The 17,383-nt window shown below is 42.2% G+C and overlaps 1 protein-coding gene across 1 annotated transcript in view; it reads right to left on the reverse strand.

Annotated features, from left to right (window-relative positions):
* The window catches only part of adamts18 (ADAM metallopeptidase with thrombospondin type 1 motif, 18), a 56,489-nt gene that overhangs the window by 23,354 nt on the left and 15,752 nt on the right, over positions 1–17,383 (reverse strand). Inside the window, exons 5-16 of the mRNA XM_076736634.1 lie at positions 16,621–16,835; positions 15,480–15,563; positions 15,207–15,366; positions 13,657–13,762; positions 12,733–12,870; positions 12,487–12,640; positions 10,404–10,499; positions 9,158–9,306; positions 3,172–3,344; positions 1,960–2,090; positions 1,116–1,239; positions 528–772 (exon numbers count right to left, since the gene is read on the reverse strand). Coding sequence (XP_076592749.1) covers positions 528–772; positions 1,116–1,239; positions 1,960–2,090; positions 3,172–3,344; positions 9,158–9,306; positions 10,404–10,499; positions 12,487–12,640; positions 12,733–12,870; positions 13,657–13,762; positions 15,207–15,366; positions 15,480–15,563; positions 16,621–16,835 — 1,775 coding nt within the window. The remainder of the gene's footprint in view (positions 1–527; positions 773–1,115; positions 1,240–1,959; positions 2,091–3,171; positions 3,345–9,157; positions 9,307–10,403; positions 10,500–12,486; positions 12,641–12,732; positions 12,871–13,656; positions 13,763–15,206; positions 15,367–15,479; positions 15,564–16,620; positions 16,836–17,383) is intronic.

A 17,383-nucleotide genomic window follows, 5' to 3' on the forward strand; every position in this document is an offset into this window, starting at 1 on the left:
TCTGTCCACGTAGATTTTTGTTTTTAAAAGCAGTATATGTTTGCATATAATGCAAACTGTCTGAACATACCAGACCTGAAGAGCAACATGAGCAAAGAACAAGCCCCTATGAAAAGTGTGTTCTGGGTTAACTGACCATTTAAACTGTTGGCTTTGATTTTAATTAATCCTAGCCTAACTTTTTACCCTTAAATTCTCTTTCTTCCCTCTGTCACTCACAAAGACGACAGCTCTGAATAGGACAGGCTGTTTGATCCCCCCCAAAAGCTCAAGATTTTCCTGATTAAAGCCTTCCACACAGCCAACCCATCCCTAGTTTATCCCTGACATAACAAATCACCAATTAATCCCCCACAGAAGCACTGCAGACAGCTACTACCACCCCTGTTCTCCCTACCACCCAAACTTCTTTTTTCATCTAAGTCTATTCATATCCAGGCATAAGAAAAAGAGGCGCGGCAACTCTGCCAGGGACCCTGTCACTGTCAATTGCCACAAACGGACATCACCCAGCAGCGGCGGCTTACTTCAAACACTAGCGTCTCATTAGTAGGTCCAGCGGCATACAGGCTCTCCGGCTTGTTGAAAGAGCGCTGGTAGTCGAACACGGTCCCACCAAAGTGGAACTTCCCCGGCCAGTCCACAGTCCAGTCCCCGGTCAGGTAGTACTTCCTCTTCAGGGAGCGGACAGCCAGGTAGCTGGTGGAGATTTCCATTTCCTGAACCCGAATGCTTCGTGCCCCAGCTGGGACTATTACCATGGAGTAATACTCTGGGGGAAAGGGAGAAGGACCAAAAGTCAATGCTGAATCATGCTGGATATTTGTTTATTGCTCTTCTCTAATTCTTATGTCATATTTCATCACACAGTCCTGCATCCATGCATGCGAAGCCATCATCCCTGCTTTACTTCATAATGCACTCACATTCATGTTAGTGCACATGGATGAAGTAAATCAGTCCATTATGAAATGGGACTTCCATGCAAGAGTCTGTGCATGGGTTTGTCTCTCTCTTTGTTTGTCCGCGTTAGTCTCCTGTTGTCTTGCAGAATGACTATGTTTGTGCTAGCTAACGCACAGACACACAACAAACAAAGACAAAGACGAGCTTACCATTAGCCCTGTGCTGAAGAGTGTATTGGCCCTTGAAGAACTTGCAAGTGGAGTTGTCTCCCTTACAGACCCCACAGGCATCCAGAGAGGCCTTGGAGCCCAGAATCTGATCACAGCCTACTGCCTGCACACACACAAAAACACAAATGCCATCAATGTGGACAGAGCTAGAATTAAGAAGATATCAATACTAATCAAGCTTTTTTTTTAACACCAGCTCACATGTGTTGCACTGCTGCAATTAATACACTGAGGTAGATTTGTGCTGGGACATCCATTATTACTTCCCAGAAAAAAAGACTTGTGCACCTTTTCTTATGCCCTAATGCATTTTAAAAGCAACCAGATGACATACTGACAAGAATTTGTCCTTAAAGGACTGTATGTATGACATCAAGATGACTGCTTTCAGCAACTACACAGATTTTAAACAAACCCCCAGTTTAACCCAATTTTTGAAATCTCTTTTTTGGAAGTGAAACAGAATGTGAACACACCAAAAATGTCGACTGTAATCATACTTTGCACCACAGGAAAACAAGTACAATAGGTTAAGGAATTGGCTCTGTAAGATTTCATAAACATCTGAACTTTTTCCAACATTTGGCTTCTTTTCATGGCAGGTGGTGCAACTGCAAATCCTGCTCATCCATCCAAAACTATACTGCATTGCACTTGATTCTGATACTGATTTATCTGTACGTGCAACTTTGTGACAGTCAAGAACAAAAAGCTTTTGCTATGTTCTGTCATGTCAAAAATGATCTCATTTTTCTACCAGTAAAGCTAGAATGAAAGCAAAGATTTACTGTGCAGCTCTGTGAATCCAGACAATGTACTATACCTCACAGACTCCATCAATGCAGACATCTCCTTTGTGGTCAGAGCAGGAGGTACCGTCTCTGACCTTGCTGGACATGGCGAAGAAGAAGTCAAAGTCTTCTGCAATGCAGTACAGCTTACAGATGTCTTCGTCTGCACATAGAACATACAAATATGTACAGTAACACTGATGTCAGTAAAAAAGGCAGCATGAGCAAAAAGTGCAAATTGTTTGGAGGACGCCAATAAATTTCACAGATTCACCAAAGTTGTTCTATGACCTGGTAAATTTGAAGTTACTGTGGCTACTATACTGCGACCTGTTACACATGTAGTGTGTACAGCTGCTGCTGAGACTGAATCGGAAAAGACAGGAACTGACTACGAATGCACCCGTGGGTATTCTTGAGGGGCTATGGGTTTATTTTGTAGTTCAGATCAGTTATCACAGACAAGTCTCTACAGCCATCTTTGATTAAAATAAATGACGTTGAAGGTGACTTGGCCCAAGGTCCAAGAAGGCAGTTCAGAATCTGTTCCTCTCTACATCACCTCCTATTCATCAACAGCTTAAACAGGCCTGGGACGACGGCCAAACACACTGCTCTCCTTCATTGCGCACTCTCTCTCTCTCCCTCTCTCCCTCGCTCTGTGTAACAAAGCTGGCCCGTAGGCTTCCTTTTTAAATCTATCCCCACTGTGTCAAAGGGTGCAGGTGGCTACATGTCTCCCATGCACATTACACAGAGTGATAGTTTCCTCCAGCTTTTTGGCCCCAATCATTGCAGCAGTAAATAGAGGTTGGCATTACAGAAACACTTTATAAAAGCGATTTGGACCAGCAGTGTACAGCAGGGTGCAGAACGTAAAACATCTACAGAACTGAGACAAGAAAAAGCTTGCCCAGGGCAATCTGCAATTCTCTGCCTTTTTAGCGGCGCTGTGTCCATTGAACAATGAGGTTTCTTTTCTTGTGCATTATGTACCAAGAATACAGTAAATCATGGGATGTCTTCATAACTAGTAGAAGAAGTATTTACTCTTCTTACTTGAATCTATTAAGATAATCTATAAGATATAAAGATCTGCAAATATTCTTCAGCTCTCAAAAACAGATTAAAGAAAAAGTATATCTAAAACATAATCAGGGCAAATTATACTTAAAACATGAATGAACCACAGCATTGAACAGACTTTGTACAAGTTGGGTCTTATATCAACTGACAAACCTTACCGTCCACCTTGGTGTAGGGCTTCCACTTGTAGTACCAGCCCCTGAAGGGCTTGCTGTTGTACTCAGCGCACTGCTGGGCCCGGAAGTCCACAGCGTTAAGAGGGCATGGCCGAGTGTTACACAGCTGGTTGAGACGGCTTGAGCCTGAGCAAAATTTACCATTGTTCTGTGGTCTGCATGGAAGACAAGACAAGACAGGAAACATGAAGAGAGATAAAGAGAAACATGGCTAAAGATCTGAACTATCCTTCTTGTTTTATTACCACACCTTTACTAACATATCAACAAGCCAATTTAAAAAAAAGCCCCTAAATGTAATACTACAACACAGACAAAACAAAGCCAGCTGCTCAAGGAACAAGGCATACAATGCATGAAGGACTATGAAGAGCTGCCTCATACAGTTCTAATATCAAGATACATGTGTACAGTTAAAGGTATCTTGAGGAGGTTTTGACCACTAGCAGTACTATGGACCCATGTTTTTACATATGGATCTCTATTTTGCTTGTATCGGGCATGAGCAGGGGCGATATGCTACACAGACGATAACAGGGTCTCAGTTCCAATGTCCCCCTTAGGCCTTGGACATTGCACCCACACAGACTTTAAATAATGTCACCTGTGACACCATCATAAGTGCAGGAAGGTATAATAGCAACAAACCCTGTTTTTCTCAATTCTACTGTCACTGCTGTTTGGCAGACTTACAGAAAGTGTGCATACAGGGTACACAAACCCAACAAGAGAGTCCTAACACACTGACTGAATTAATTTGCAAATGTGACAGAAAATGAATCAAACATGTTTGTGAGAAACAATGTGACTTAACCTTTGTTTGTTTCTAAGAAAATTACACAGAGCAGCTGAACTGCTTCACAAAACAACTCTTCTCACTGGCATCTCCCAATCAGTGTGACTAATGAACTAACACAAAGTCTGTTAGGGGATAATAAAATGCAAGATATTATCATTTAAGGCTTTCTCTCCAAGATCTCATCTATAACAGGAGTGTTGCCTTACTTCATCAAAACGACACCATCTTATCTTTTCTTGTTGAAGTAACCCTGATCTAAGTGGAAATTAGACTTTCAAGTTTTAGAGCAACAGGATTTAAGTTTGTGTTGGTTTAAATTAGGACTGTCAAAGAAAGTTTGGATGCCATGTTTCCATGCCATAGCAAGTCAACACTTCTTTAACCACACGGGAATAGCTGGTACAAAACATAAACAGGTAATGGGGCTGTAATATGCCATTTAAATGATAAAAGCAATCACCACTTGTTAGAAGACAAGCAGAGTCTTGACATCCAGAAAACATGAGGGTGCCTTCTCTGACTTCCCAGGCTTTCTAAACTCACGCCAGGAATTCCAACACAACCACCAGCAGAGAAAATTGAGTTTAGCTTCTTGCCAAAGTGGCCTGCAAACACACAGACTGGGGAACCATGCGGATCAAACATGTCTACTACAAACAATCCACAAAGTGTTACAATGTAATGAAACACTTGGAAAAGGTACTGAAAAAGTGTCTAATTGAAACAGTAAACACCAGGAGGAGAACGCAACTTGAGGCATTTTTCTTTTCAGTTTCCTCCGCCAGCGCAGCAGCATTGAAAATGTCTGCATGAAATGAATGTCAGCAACAAGAACCCGAAGCAAAAATGAGTGTTGCTTCACTGCATTTTTCCTCAACTCCAACCCTTCATCCCCTCTATTCAGACCTGGACTCAATCAAACAGTGACATAGCTGCCAAAAATGATAGAACTCCATTCAAGGTGTGTGTGTGTGTATGTGTGTAACTCTGCTTGGTGCTGATCTTACTTCCCTTGGTGGTAGGGGGCTTGGCCCAGGTTTTCGTATGCCTGATCCTATTAAGACTTAGTGGCAGACAAATGCAGCACATATGGTAATGTGCTTATGGCAGGCCGGTGGGGGACTACGCCGTACTCTCCGGCAGTCCAGGCCTTTTGATCAGAGGCATTAAAGAGGGACATTTTACTTGAGAAGGGAGTTGAATGCTAGGATTCACAACACTCCTGGTTTCACTTCCTCTGCTCTTATTAGCTTTCCCTGCTCCTCTCCTCTCCCTAGATCATCCCATATCATTGCAACTGTAAATCAACTTACAACAACCAGACAGAAACCATATATGACAAGTTTTCAGTTTGTGTTTGACTCATTCCTCTTCTCTCTCTATACTCCAACACCAACGTAGCCCGCAGGACCTTCAAGGACGTTTAAATGTCCCAGGTGCCTGGTAAATCTGCCCGGAGACAGAAGCTGAGACTGAGCTCCTGTAGGTCAAAGGTCATTATGTCTAGTCTTGTCTTCTTCTGGAGTCACCTGCTCCCTGCCTGCCCCTCTCATGACTTTCCACATGGATCCACGTCCTGCTGCTCTGCTATGGGCCTAACCCCTTTAAAACACCTTTACAAGTCTACTGAGAGACTACACAAGACAAGGTCCTATCTAAGCACCATTGCCCCCTCCTCATGCACCCCCAGTCTCTTTAAATTGAGTGTGTGACAAAATGTGCTCCCCACAAAACCAGGTCAAGATTGTGAACCTAATCTTCTAGGCCTGTTGGTGAGGATTAGGATGAGTGACTGTGTTTGATCTGGCAGGTGGTCTACAGGGAATGGAGGGAGGTGCAGAGAAGGAGGGAAGGGGAGACGATTCATTTTCCATCTTGAAGCAGCTCCTAGAGAGGTAAGGCTTTAATAGGCTGATCCCACAGAACTATTTTACAGAGCAAAAGATACATGCTGGCCTCATAAAATGGATGGGTTTGTGCACAATCAAATAAAGGATTTTAAGACTCCTGCTCCTGCTGAGTGAAGATTTTGTAGTAGGCTGGAGGTGAACGAGTACAAGAAACTGTCATATCTGTAATGTCACCCATTTTATTAGTAAAGTTTGAGACATGGATTCACATCCATATATGTACACATACTGCAAGTTTGGCAAGAATCTATATGTTTAAAAAGCATCAGTGATCTTTGAGGGGGACAGCCCAGACCCGGTTTGGGGGTGAAGATGACCTTGGAGACAAGCGGTCAGATTCAGGCTAATCCTTCTTGTTCTGCTCAGATTAAGAGCACAGGGGCCCTGCCAAAATAATCGCAGAGATTACTGGGGACAAACAGTCTGAATGTCATGAGTCAGGGACTAAAACGTGACTCAGGGGTACATGCTGCAATTGTGATATGGTCTGAGTGTGTTTGGGTGGCTGAATTCCTTTAGTGGAGGTGTGTGTTGTGATGGTCAGGGAAGTGGAGAGACGCCATGTTAAGACTCTCTTGACATGAGAGTTCTAATGGATTTTAAATCTATGTGGACCATTGTACGTATTTTGGTAATGGTATCATGACTTGGCACCACTGGATTTAATGTACAGCCCCCACCTTCTTTCTATCCCCTCTCTGTCCCACTGACCCATAACTCACAGTTTAGCTGCATCAACCCATATCTCAGCGGCTGCTGCTACAAAGTACTCTTCACTGCCACAGGAATGATAAATGAATTTGACAGCTAACCTGGTTTAAAGGGCTCTGTGGCCCTTTATGGTCTGCCAGTCATGGCGTATAATGTGTATCATATGAGGGCCAGTTGGCTTCTGAAAACTTTTTGCCCTTTGATGCCTCACAGGGATTAGGAGACAAGTTGGCTGTGATGGACATAACAGCCACATCAGTGTCTGCCCAGTTGTTAAGTAAGCAGTAATGAAGCCATTGGAGTAAAGAGGATGACATTCAGTAGTAGAAGTGTTTGAATATCTCAACAGGCTCTTAATGGAGGGGATATGAAGGGAAAAAGGAAACTTTTTCTCAACAAAATTTACATATGCTTGCATTTACACGTTTGTGTGTAAACATTTGAAATAGCTACATACTGAGAGAGCTGAAGTCATTGTTGAAGTAGCAGTCAATATACAAACACCGAAAGAAGCTGAACGGGCAGTTTAAAGGGAAAGAATCTGAAGATTCAGTTGAAGAGCTGAGTGCTAAACGAAGTTGTAGAATCAATAAAAATACAAGCCTGAGTGAAGTTGAAGAGTCAGTTGGGGTGAAAATGCTGAAAGGAGTGGAGTGTAAGCAGTTGATATGTCAGTCAGGTTCATAAGCACTGACTGTTTTGACTCTAATGTCTCGAGGCTGATTCTAAATTGTATGATTTTGTTCAGGTGTGCCTGTTGTTTTTTCTAGCAGTGACTCAGTGCAGACTCTTATGTACTATATTTTACAGCCATAGAGTTTGTTTAAATGATTATGTGAGATGAAAAGATGATGATTTGAAGTCATTTTACCATTCAAGTCACATACATATGCAGACTCTACTTGGCTAAAAGAAACTATACAGGTGCAGCTCGAATTAAGAGAGCAACTGTATCTTTGTCTGACAAAACATCTTACCTGCACTTCAACACACACAGACAAACAAGTCTGTGTGCAGACATGTGGCATTGGATGTGATATGCCACTCTCTCTAACCTGCGATGACAAATTCCTAAATGACGGCAGTCATTAACAGAAAAAACTGAACAGCAGATTCTTTGTGATAATGTTTGAGATCCATCCACCAATCAGAGTGCTGTAGTCACTGTGGACATTAACCATGAGCCATGATCCTACTAGAAACATACTGGAGTATGAGTGCCTGTTTATATTGTGGATTATATGTGAATGTGTGTGCTCATACAGGAATATCAGTTCTGCAGCCATAGGTTGATCCATTAGGATACGCTACGCTAAGCATTAGCTAAGCAGACACCTAACTAGATCTCCAGATGAATTCCTCCTCATCCTTGTTTTGCCTAAATATCAAAAGTGCTTAAAATTTTCTCGAGAACTGCCAAGAAACACATCCAGGAGAAACATTAGAGGTACTGTCGAGGAATTTGTGTTGACTTTGTCTCTCGTTGATTATGGCACAAGTGATATAAAAACACTTTTAATTAGTTCTGCCATGCCCCGTCGTGACTGTTCCTGAGTTACAGTATGATGGATATTGCTAATATAAACACACCCTCTTCAAGGAGAAGACTTTAAACCCTTAAGAAAAACAGAACTTGCTCAAGCACTGCATGCAATTGCAACATAATGTTAGTGTCTAACAAGACGTCTGTAAAACTGCCTTTGGTCTATGGATTACACATACTAAAGGCAGAAAAGAGGCCAGAATGATCAGGAAATTAGTCCTTTCTCCTTTAATCCTGCTTGTCCAGAATTAAATTAAAAGGGCCAGTGTTGTAGAGGCTGGCTATCCAACTGCACGACGAGATAATCAATAAGATGATTGCTCCATAGTGACAGAACAACAATAAATCTAATAATCCATTGGATGACAGTGAAATAAAGGCCTAAAATCATCTAATAAATCTCCAAAGTGTCCTGGGGAATAACAAGGAGGGACTGTACATCTGTTCTGAAAGACAACACCAAAGCTGAAGATCTCTTGCGTTCATGTAATGACATGCACAGGGCCCTTTGCTAACAAAGAGACATGCACGGTGGGATCTGGGTCTGCAGAATTATGTAGAATTATTTTTGTGTGAGTGAGCAGCAATAGGGGATGCTTGCTGTCTGTCTTGGCAGCTTTCAGAGAAAAGAGCATGCTATTAGGAGGTTTTCCTCGTCTGGAGCACTGGGAGAGATAGTCTGTCTGTCTGGACTGTCAGCCTGACTGATGAGAGCCGTTATCAGGCGAATGTGTGTGAGTGTGTGCGTGTGCTGACAGCTACCTGGCAGACGGAACTTTCAGGTGTTCAGAAAGGAAGGATTTTGAGACATGCAACTTTCAAGAATTACTTTCTGGCCCAAACTGCAACTCAGATTTTCATTGTAGGAACTGCAGCATGACAACATGAATCACTTTGTCATCTGTTTGGCAAGTTAACAGCATTAAAAAGGTGATGGTGAATTAGATTGACAGAAGATTATGTGTGTGTGTGTGTGTGTGTGTGTGTGTGTGCACGTGTGAATACCTTGGGCTGCTGCAAGAGCGCTCTCTGTACATCACCCCCCCTCCACAGGTTCTGGAGCAGTCAGACCACTGAGACCAGGCTGACCACTGGCCGTGGACCGCCCTGGGACCATGCTCCCCATATTTAACACACTGACCCCTCCGACACCACTGGAAAAAAAGAGAGCGAAAAGGAAATGAAACAAGAGAAAAAGATGCACAGAAATAACTTTCTTATCAGTACTTGAGCCTGGGCTTCTTTCCTGAGTTTCCTGGTTTGGACAAATGCCCAACACCACACCTGGACACCCTGACTCTGAGCTACAGCCAAACCACACACACATACACACAAATACACATACACCACACCTGAGCGAGTCCAAGCCAAACACTGCACTCACACACATCGCCACCTCTCTCTCTGTCTTATAATATCATATTTCGATATGTGAAGAGGTTTGGCCGTTCTATGTACACCTGGGAGAACTGACAATGAAATGAAAGAATCTAGCTTCAGCCGTCTCTTCCTGTTACTACTCTCCCTTTCAAAGTTGCAAGTATTAACTTTGAGTCGAGATAGTGAGAAAACTTTAACTTAAAGGACAATTATGGTTTATTACAACATTTAACATTTTAGTCGCTGCAGGAATTACTGCAGTGTGAGAACACATCGCTACAACAATGCTGAATGTGGCAAGAAATCAGCAGTCAGATGTTCAGACAGGTTGTAAACATCACAACAGTTTATCTGAACCACCGTAAATGTCAGCAGTAATCTCTCATTACACAGAAAGAGTGCGTGCACTCACAGCTACAGCAAGCAGATCGAAGTTAAATAAGGAAGTCTGTGTGTAAACTGTGATGCGTGTTTTCAGCCTACAGTGGGGTAATAAATTTAAGGTTTGCCCTCATTTTCTCTTGAATATGTCTGACTAACTGGGAATTTGTTTATGGGACTAGTTTGAGTTTTGAGGAAATTTCCCAATATATCGAACTTTTCCTTTAAAAATAATCATCTGACAGCTGATGTTCCATGCGCCGGATGTCTTTATGCTCTTGAATGTGTTGAATCTCTGTGCTCATTCATATGCAAAAGCATATTGTGCATCCAAATGAGAAACTGTTAGGCGCAGGTTTGTCCATCTACGGCTAATTAGAAATGTATGCATGGTGTCTAATTAGTGGGGTGGTCAAGTAAAATTGTCCAGCAGCAGAATGAGTGACTCACTGCTGTGATCCTTCACAAGAACAAGAGGACATTTCCTCACCATGTCAGGACCACAGCTGGTGCCTTCTGCAGCAGGCATGAATTTGGTCTCACACCGGTGCCCTGTGCGATGACACCACAGCGACTTGCAGATGTCCTGTCAAACATTTTAAACACACACATACACACACATAAGCACGGGATGAGATTTCTATCAGATATGGTGTTTTTTTTCCCATCACCGGTTTTATTATGACCATAAACTTTTGTCATCATGCCCCTCCCCCTCCTCTTCCTTGACCCGCAGCACCTGCTTCTTGCCAGGACCACCATCACGCTGGTCGATCAGCCCCCACCGTCCCAATAACTGGGGATAAGCTTCACCACAAAGCCTTGGTGTCAAATCTAATCACTGTTGTTCTTTAATGAAACAAGCTATAATTGTATGTGTCATCTGACCCAACAATACAGAGACAGAGTGAGCGAGTTTGCTCAGAGGGAGAGCCGAGGTCGAAAGACAGGCGGCAGAGTCTGGCTGCTCACCCAACAGGCAACTGGCAACAAGAGACAAACCAGAAGAGAGGGAGGGTAAGAGCAGGAGAGACATCTCCGGTGTGTGTGTGTGTGTGTGTGTGTGTGTGTGTGTGTGTGTGTGTGTGTGTGTCAGGGGGGTTGAGTCTTTGTCCTCACACTGATCTACTTCTCTGACACCGAGCAGGTGGTGGAAAGCCTCACTGGCATGCTGAAAATCATTCTACATGAGCTCATCAGAGACAAAAAACGGGGGAAAAGTTTGAAAGGCAGCCTCAAATCCACTGTTAATCAGAATGTAGGTTAATTTACCACCCACCGACTTGCAGACAAGTCTAAGAAATGCAGATGTAGTATTTGATCGGCTGTTAGGGAAACATAGCAGGGATTTAGAGAAGTCATGAATAGCCAAGGCGATGTCATGTGTGCTAATCCGTCATATATACGATTTGGCAAAGATTTCCCAGCAATTATAGCCCTGGAGAGGAAACCCTGCAGTATTTTAAACAGCATTTACATGTGAATCAACATCACTGAATGCCCCAAACATAAAGGCTTATACCAAGACCACAAGCCTTCAGGGGGGAGAGACTGGGGCTTTCCATTGAAATGATGGAATGCATTTTAATGGAGGGTCAAATGTGGGGGTTCGAAGTTGTTGTGCAAAGATCATGCTAATTAATAAAGTGCCAGTTCAGCACTGCATCATTAGCACTGCAAAGCAGACAATTGCAGCCCCTATATGATCTGAGTGCACCATCTCATTACCAGAGGCTCATCTTGTGAGTCTTGGTTTAGGCAAAGGGACACGTGAATAATACTCAATTTAAGGTTGTTGGCTTCCATGTAAAACCGGGACTATTCAGCTGCTGGAGATTTGGTTCTTTGTAACTGCACAACACAGGGTGAGTTTAATGATCTATTGCAGGAATGATCCTTACTCCTGGCCTTTCTTTAGTGTATAGTGCTGGTTCCTATAACATAATTTATTCCCTTTATTTGGCAAGAACTTTCTCAAAGAGAGACATTTATATATACTACCAATTAAGCACCTTGATTAAACATAGAACCAGAACTTTTTGGGGGGCCATTTCAGGCAATGAAATAATTCGTAAACACAGTTTTCTGTTTGTTTGTCGATATGGTTAATTGATTCTTAGCAACAGTTTGACACATCCAACAGATATTGAGTTTGGAGTTTTTGCCAGTTTGAGTATGGTGTCCACCTGATGAATGGAAGTCCAATAACCACTCTCCTTCTAACTCTGTTTTGGTCCCCACCTACTCTTGAGGGAGCTAGGCACATTGGCAACATTGTCTCTGCCATAAACAGGTAGGGTGTAGTAGGTTTTTTGAGCATTTTTCTGAAAAGCAGGGCAGTGAGAGTGGCTAAAAACAGTACAACTGTGAGCACTGCAAGCAAATCAATTAGCCTAAAGATGCTATGGAGCTTCAAAGAGCTGAAGGGAACTACACAGTCAGATGATAACGCTCTGTGGGTTTGTCACTACACATGAACCTGTTCACATACAAGCTGATATGTAATCCATTGTTAATACAAAAATTTTGATTAAAGCAGCTTTAAACTGAAAATGTATAAAGTGAATTCTCACCTTGACAAATTCAAGGCTGCACAGTTTGGCCTTGGAGCCAAACTGCCACTTGCACTGCGTGTCTGCATCATACAGCTGCCCGGGAAGCTGTTCGGGGTACTTGTACTGACCAATCTGCTTAGGCTCGTCCACCAGACAGGATGCCTGGGCTGTTCTGGTAAACACAGCAAAACACCCATGTGTCAGAAAGTCAGCAATGACAAATTTAACGATGTTGATGCACTTGCCTGTGGCGTCGAGGCCTACCCAAGGAAGCGGCTGAGGTACTGTCGACTGCAGGTGGACCAGAAGAAGACTCCGTTATTTCCAGCCAGAGTGGGAGACATAATGTTGCCTTCTGTCTTGCGACAAGGGTTCCCCTCACCATCATGGATCATCCCAAAACTGGAGGAAAACATGGAAAGAAACAACAATGGACAAAGGCATTGGCTGACATGTAGTGTGAGTTCTTCAGGAGTAAAAGTTATGCTTTGTTGCATGGAATCATCACAAAGTCTCACATGGTTGATGATGCATTTAGCTTGTCTCCTTCATTTATCACTGCATCATATGTTTCCCAGTTACTTCTTTGTTAACTTGTCAATGAACAGTTATAGACCTCGAGTCAACATGTTTCTGGGCATGCCTCTTATTTAGCTGGCTAAATTCATTAGGATATTGTGGATTAGAGATATTCTGACATATTATCATCTGGGTGAAAAAACTTTGTTCTTTGTTTGTGATGACAGCATACCAGGCAGACAGAAGGGTTTTACTGCAACATGAAATCTAAATATCAAAAATAAAAGGGTTCCTTTTTCAGTGGAAATGCATAAACACAAGCACAGAGCCATGTGGCCTGAGGCAGTTTTCATTATTCTCTCATTAAGTGTCATGGAGTGGATGAAGTAGTGCTCTAACGTGCAGTCTTATTTCAAAGTGCATTTGTTTCTTTAAATTGGACCTCATTTATTTCACGTAATATAGATTCATTGCATTCACTCACAGCGTGGCGCCATTACAGTGACTGGTATAGTATAACACTCTAACATGACTCTAAAGTCAAACACAGTTTCATCTGTTTAAGTGTACAGTTACAATTTTACAGCTGTGGAATAAAGAAATGGATGTGATGCCCAGACTCTGTGTGAGTTATTGTGTTTGTCATGATGTGGTTTTTATTAAACATACTTGTGTCCAGACTCATGAGCGATAGTGAAAGCCAAGCCTAGTCCTGTATCCTCATTGATGGTACAACTCCTGTACTTGCTGCACATTCCACTGATGGGGGCAAAACCTGAATAGATAACAGAAGAGAGAGAGAGAGAGAGAGAGAGAGAGAGAGAGAGAGAGAGAGAAGGTGTTAGGAGCAAAGGGATACTTGGTTATTAACTATAACTGACTGCATAAAATGCAAAAAGTTAAGAAATAATGAAACTTCAAATCTGTAACAATAAATACTCTTGTCTCTTTCTCTGTGGTGTAACTGAGCACACTCTTTCTGCTGAAACCTTAGACAGATTTGTCAAGCAACAAAAGTCTGTCATATTTACATTTTGCATGCATACTTACATGCATGGACGGGGATTTCACGACAGATGCAAAGTGCAACCTTACAAGCCCTGGCCAACTTTACTTAAGTTTGCTCCTAGATTTGGGTAGCAAATCAGGTTAGAGGACTACTGCTGATGGTGGACATAACAGCATTAGGAAAAAAATAGAAGATCCTAGATGTGGGATTTACTGTAACTGACAAGATGATGAAAACATTTAGGAATACTAACTGTTTTATCTATTTTCTGGAGGCTGTTTCTCCCAATGGATCCAAAAATATAAGACAGTACAGTAAAAACAATATGTGTTCAGAAATGAGCCACTAGGTTAGGGAGCCAGACTTTAACAACACTGGCAAAATTTGGATCACACAAAACTGTGTTCACCTTCTTACTCTCATATCCAATACCTTTTAACATCTTTTTTGAACAGCCACAGAAGTTACATACAGCTAATAAATCATTGTAATTACGTTTCACCCTTTTTTAGCTCCTGCAGTTAATGAGATAAAGTGCTGCCCTGAGATTACTCGCAATTAGTAGTGTGAAAGCAATATGATTAAGATATTAGCCAAGATTAGTTGGCTCCAACGATGTTGTTCCAGCTGTCTTTTGTTCCTACAATTCTCAAGATTCATGAACATTTGCTCATCCTGAAGTGCAGCGCTGGTCACCTCAGACGTGGTGAAGCATGGTTCTTGATCAACATTTGTTACTTTGTTGCAGACTTTTTCTCTTGATATGCAGACTCAGGTTTTTTATATACTGAGTTTCTTGTTTTGCACACAGATTTGACACACAACCATGGCAGGATACTTTTTAATGGGCTCCATTCCCTCAAAGTGACAGTTAACTAAGGTGACGTTTGCCGAGGACCTTAGAATGTCATATCTCTCTGTCTCTCCAATAAACTCCAATAAAATGTAGCTTTTGGTTGACTTGCAGTTTCTTCTGCTTGCACCTGTCAAAATTTCCTTTCCTCCTGTTGTAATGTCTCCACCAACAGCATTACCTCTACACCTGTCTAAATGCCGAAAATGACAATATTTATGTCATGCAAGGGATTTGAAGTTGTCATCCCTTGAGACAGCTCCCACATCTCACAGAATAGTGTTGTACTTAAATAGTATCAACTATGCTTCCCACTTGAATAAAAAACAGGCTTGTTACAGTTAGCTTTACTCTTACCCAGGGTGTCACAAGGCTCATTCTTCCAGGAACAGATGTCCAGTCCGGTAAGGAGAACAGCATGATCATGCCGTTTACCACCTTTACCTACCAGACCTGACTGCCACTGACAGAAACTGTTGAGGGACTGATCAGCGTGGTGATTGATGGTCAAGCCCAGCTGGAAATGAAAGGAGGGAAATAGAGATACAGAGTAAGAGTTAATTCATCAATGACTAGTGCCCAGCACAAAATTATACATTTTAAGGAAAACTGTTGTCTGAATCTACTCACTGGATCCTGCTCAAGTAGCAACAAGCTAACCACCACAATGTTGATATCCGTCCCAATGGTGCCATCTTTGAAAAGGCTGGAAACCTGCCCAAGAGTAGAAAACACTGTAAGTAATATCTACTATGTGTCAAATCTAACATTCATGGTTTTCTGATTGTCCTATGCTCTTCTCTTGTTGAGAGAAATACAAAGTAATGATCAGTCCCAGTATGCCTCAAAACGATGAAAACAAAAGATATGTAGTGGAATCGTATGTATTTAGATTTTATTCACTTAACATTTAGTCATGTTCGCCGACTTAATTCATCATCTCTCATCATGTGTTTCCATGTTGCCATTGGTGGCAACCCAATGATTTTGCTGACAGAATGAGGGAGACTCTCTGCAAGCCGTTATTACTTACAAGGCAAGGCTCTGTAACTGATGGAGACAGCTGAAGACATCTGCAGGCTACTATTCGTTAGCCATGCTAGCTTATAAACAACGGTTATGAGTGAGGAAGAGATTAAGATGGCTGTCCTTGGAAAGTTAGCAGAACTCGGTACAGCAAAGGGAACAATGCAGTAAAGTCTGCTGATTAAATGGGTTATGTTAGAAAGCTGACCCAGTAACGTGTGTTACACAGTAATTTCTATCTGAAGTTTGCTAACATTTGCTGACATTAGCCACTATAAGCTACTGGTCATACCAGACCAAGTAAAGCCATAGCAGCAAAATCCCGGAGTGTTTTGAATGGAGCAAGTGTGTGTTTTAATGCTTATAAATTCAACTTTTTACTTGTAAGATAATGAATGAGCTACTTCTTTTAAAAACTGTATAATCTGGCTGCAGGTGTCCCTTCAATATAAACAACTTTCCAATTCAAATTTCCTTTCTGTATTCTATCTGATAAAAAAGACATCGGATCATGCCAGCAGATTAGCTTGCTAGTGTTAAAGGTACATTGGCTATCCCCCAGTCACATGACCTTTGCTTTGCAGGTTGTCATGGTCAGTTAAGAGTCTCCCATTTGGGATTAATGAACAACAGCTGGGAGAAACATGGCAATACAATAGATTTTCCACGTGTCTTCAAGCCATCACTATTGCATATGTTACATGCCACCTTCTCCTTTCCTTCTCTTCCTTTGTCCCACCCTCACCATATTCATGACGGTGAGGACGTAGGTGGTGACGTTGTCCCTGCCATGTTTCTCCAGCATCTTCCTGTCTGCCACCACCAGGGTCTCCACATTCAGACCCCCCACCCTGTTGGAGTTAATGGGCGATCTCTTTGCCCTTCCTGGCCCTTCTGCCTCAGGTATTGCAAACTCGTCAGGCATGATGAAACTGTCCTCAGCGGGAGGCTTGGGAGCGTCTAGGAGGGAAAAGGGAAGGACGGAAGGGAGGAGAGACAGAGAGAGTATGAGGGAGAGAGACAAAGACAGGCGGACAGAGTGACTTGGCAGTGAGGGTCTTTCCTGGCTCGTGCCGGGCGATAAGCGTACAGGCTCTGGTGTTGAAAGGACAGGAAATTCACTCCCCACGCTGCTTCCTACCTCTCACCACGAGAAGGAAAGATAAAACTGTAAACTAGGCTGTGGGCTGAGTAGCCTCAGGCTGATGTGGACCTATTACACTGGGCGTACTACACTCAAAAAAATTTAATTAAGTAAGACATTAATCTTACTAATGAATGTGCGCATATAGAGACTGCAGTGGTTTGAGGTCAGCTGTTCTAAAAAAATGCCATAACTTGCTAACTTTCAAGCTATGATGTGCTAAAAATACTCCAATAATGTGTTACATTACAAATGACTGTATTGACTGGTTTTTGGTATAAGAATAGTCAAATAATGTTTAACTTAAGATTAATAATACTGATACAATAAAAATTCATGTTTGGATATGTTTGTATTTTACCTT

Source organism: Chaetodon auriga, chromosome 1 (genome assembly GCF_051107435.1).
Source record: "Chaetodon auriga isolate fChaAug3 chromosome 1, fChaAug3.hap1, whole genome shotgun sequence".
Classification (NCBI taxonomy): Eukaryota; Metazoa; Chordata; class Actinopteri; order Chaetodontiformes; family Chaetodontidae; genus Chaetodon; species Chaetodon auriga.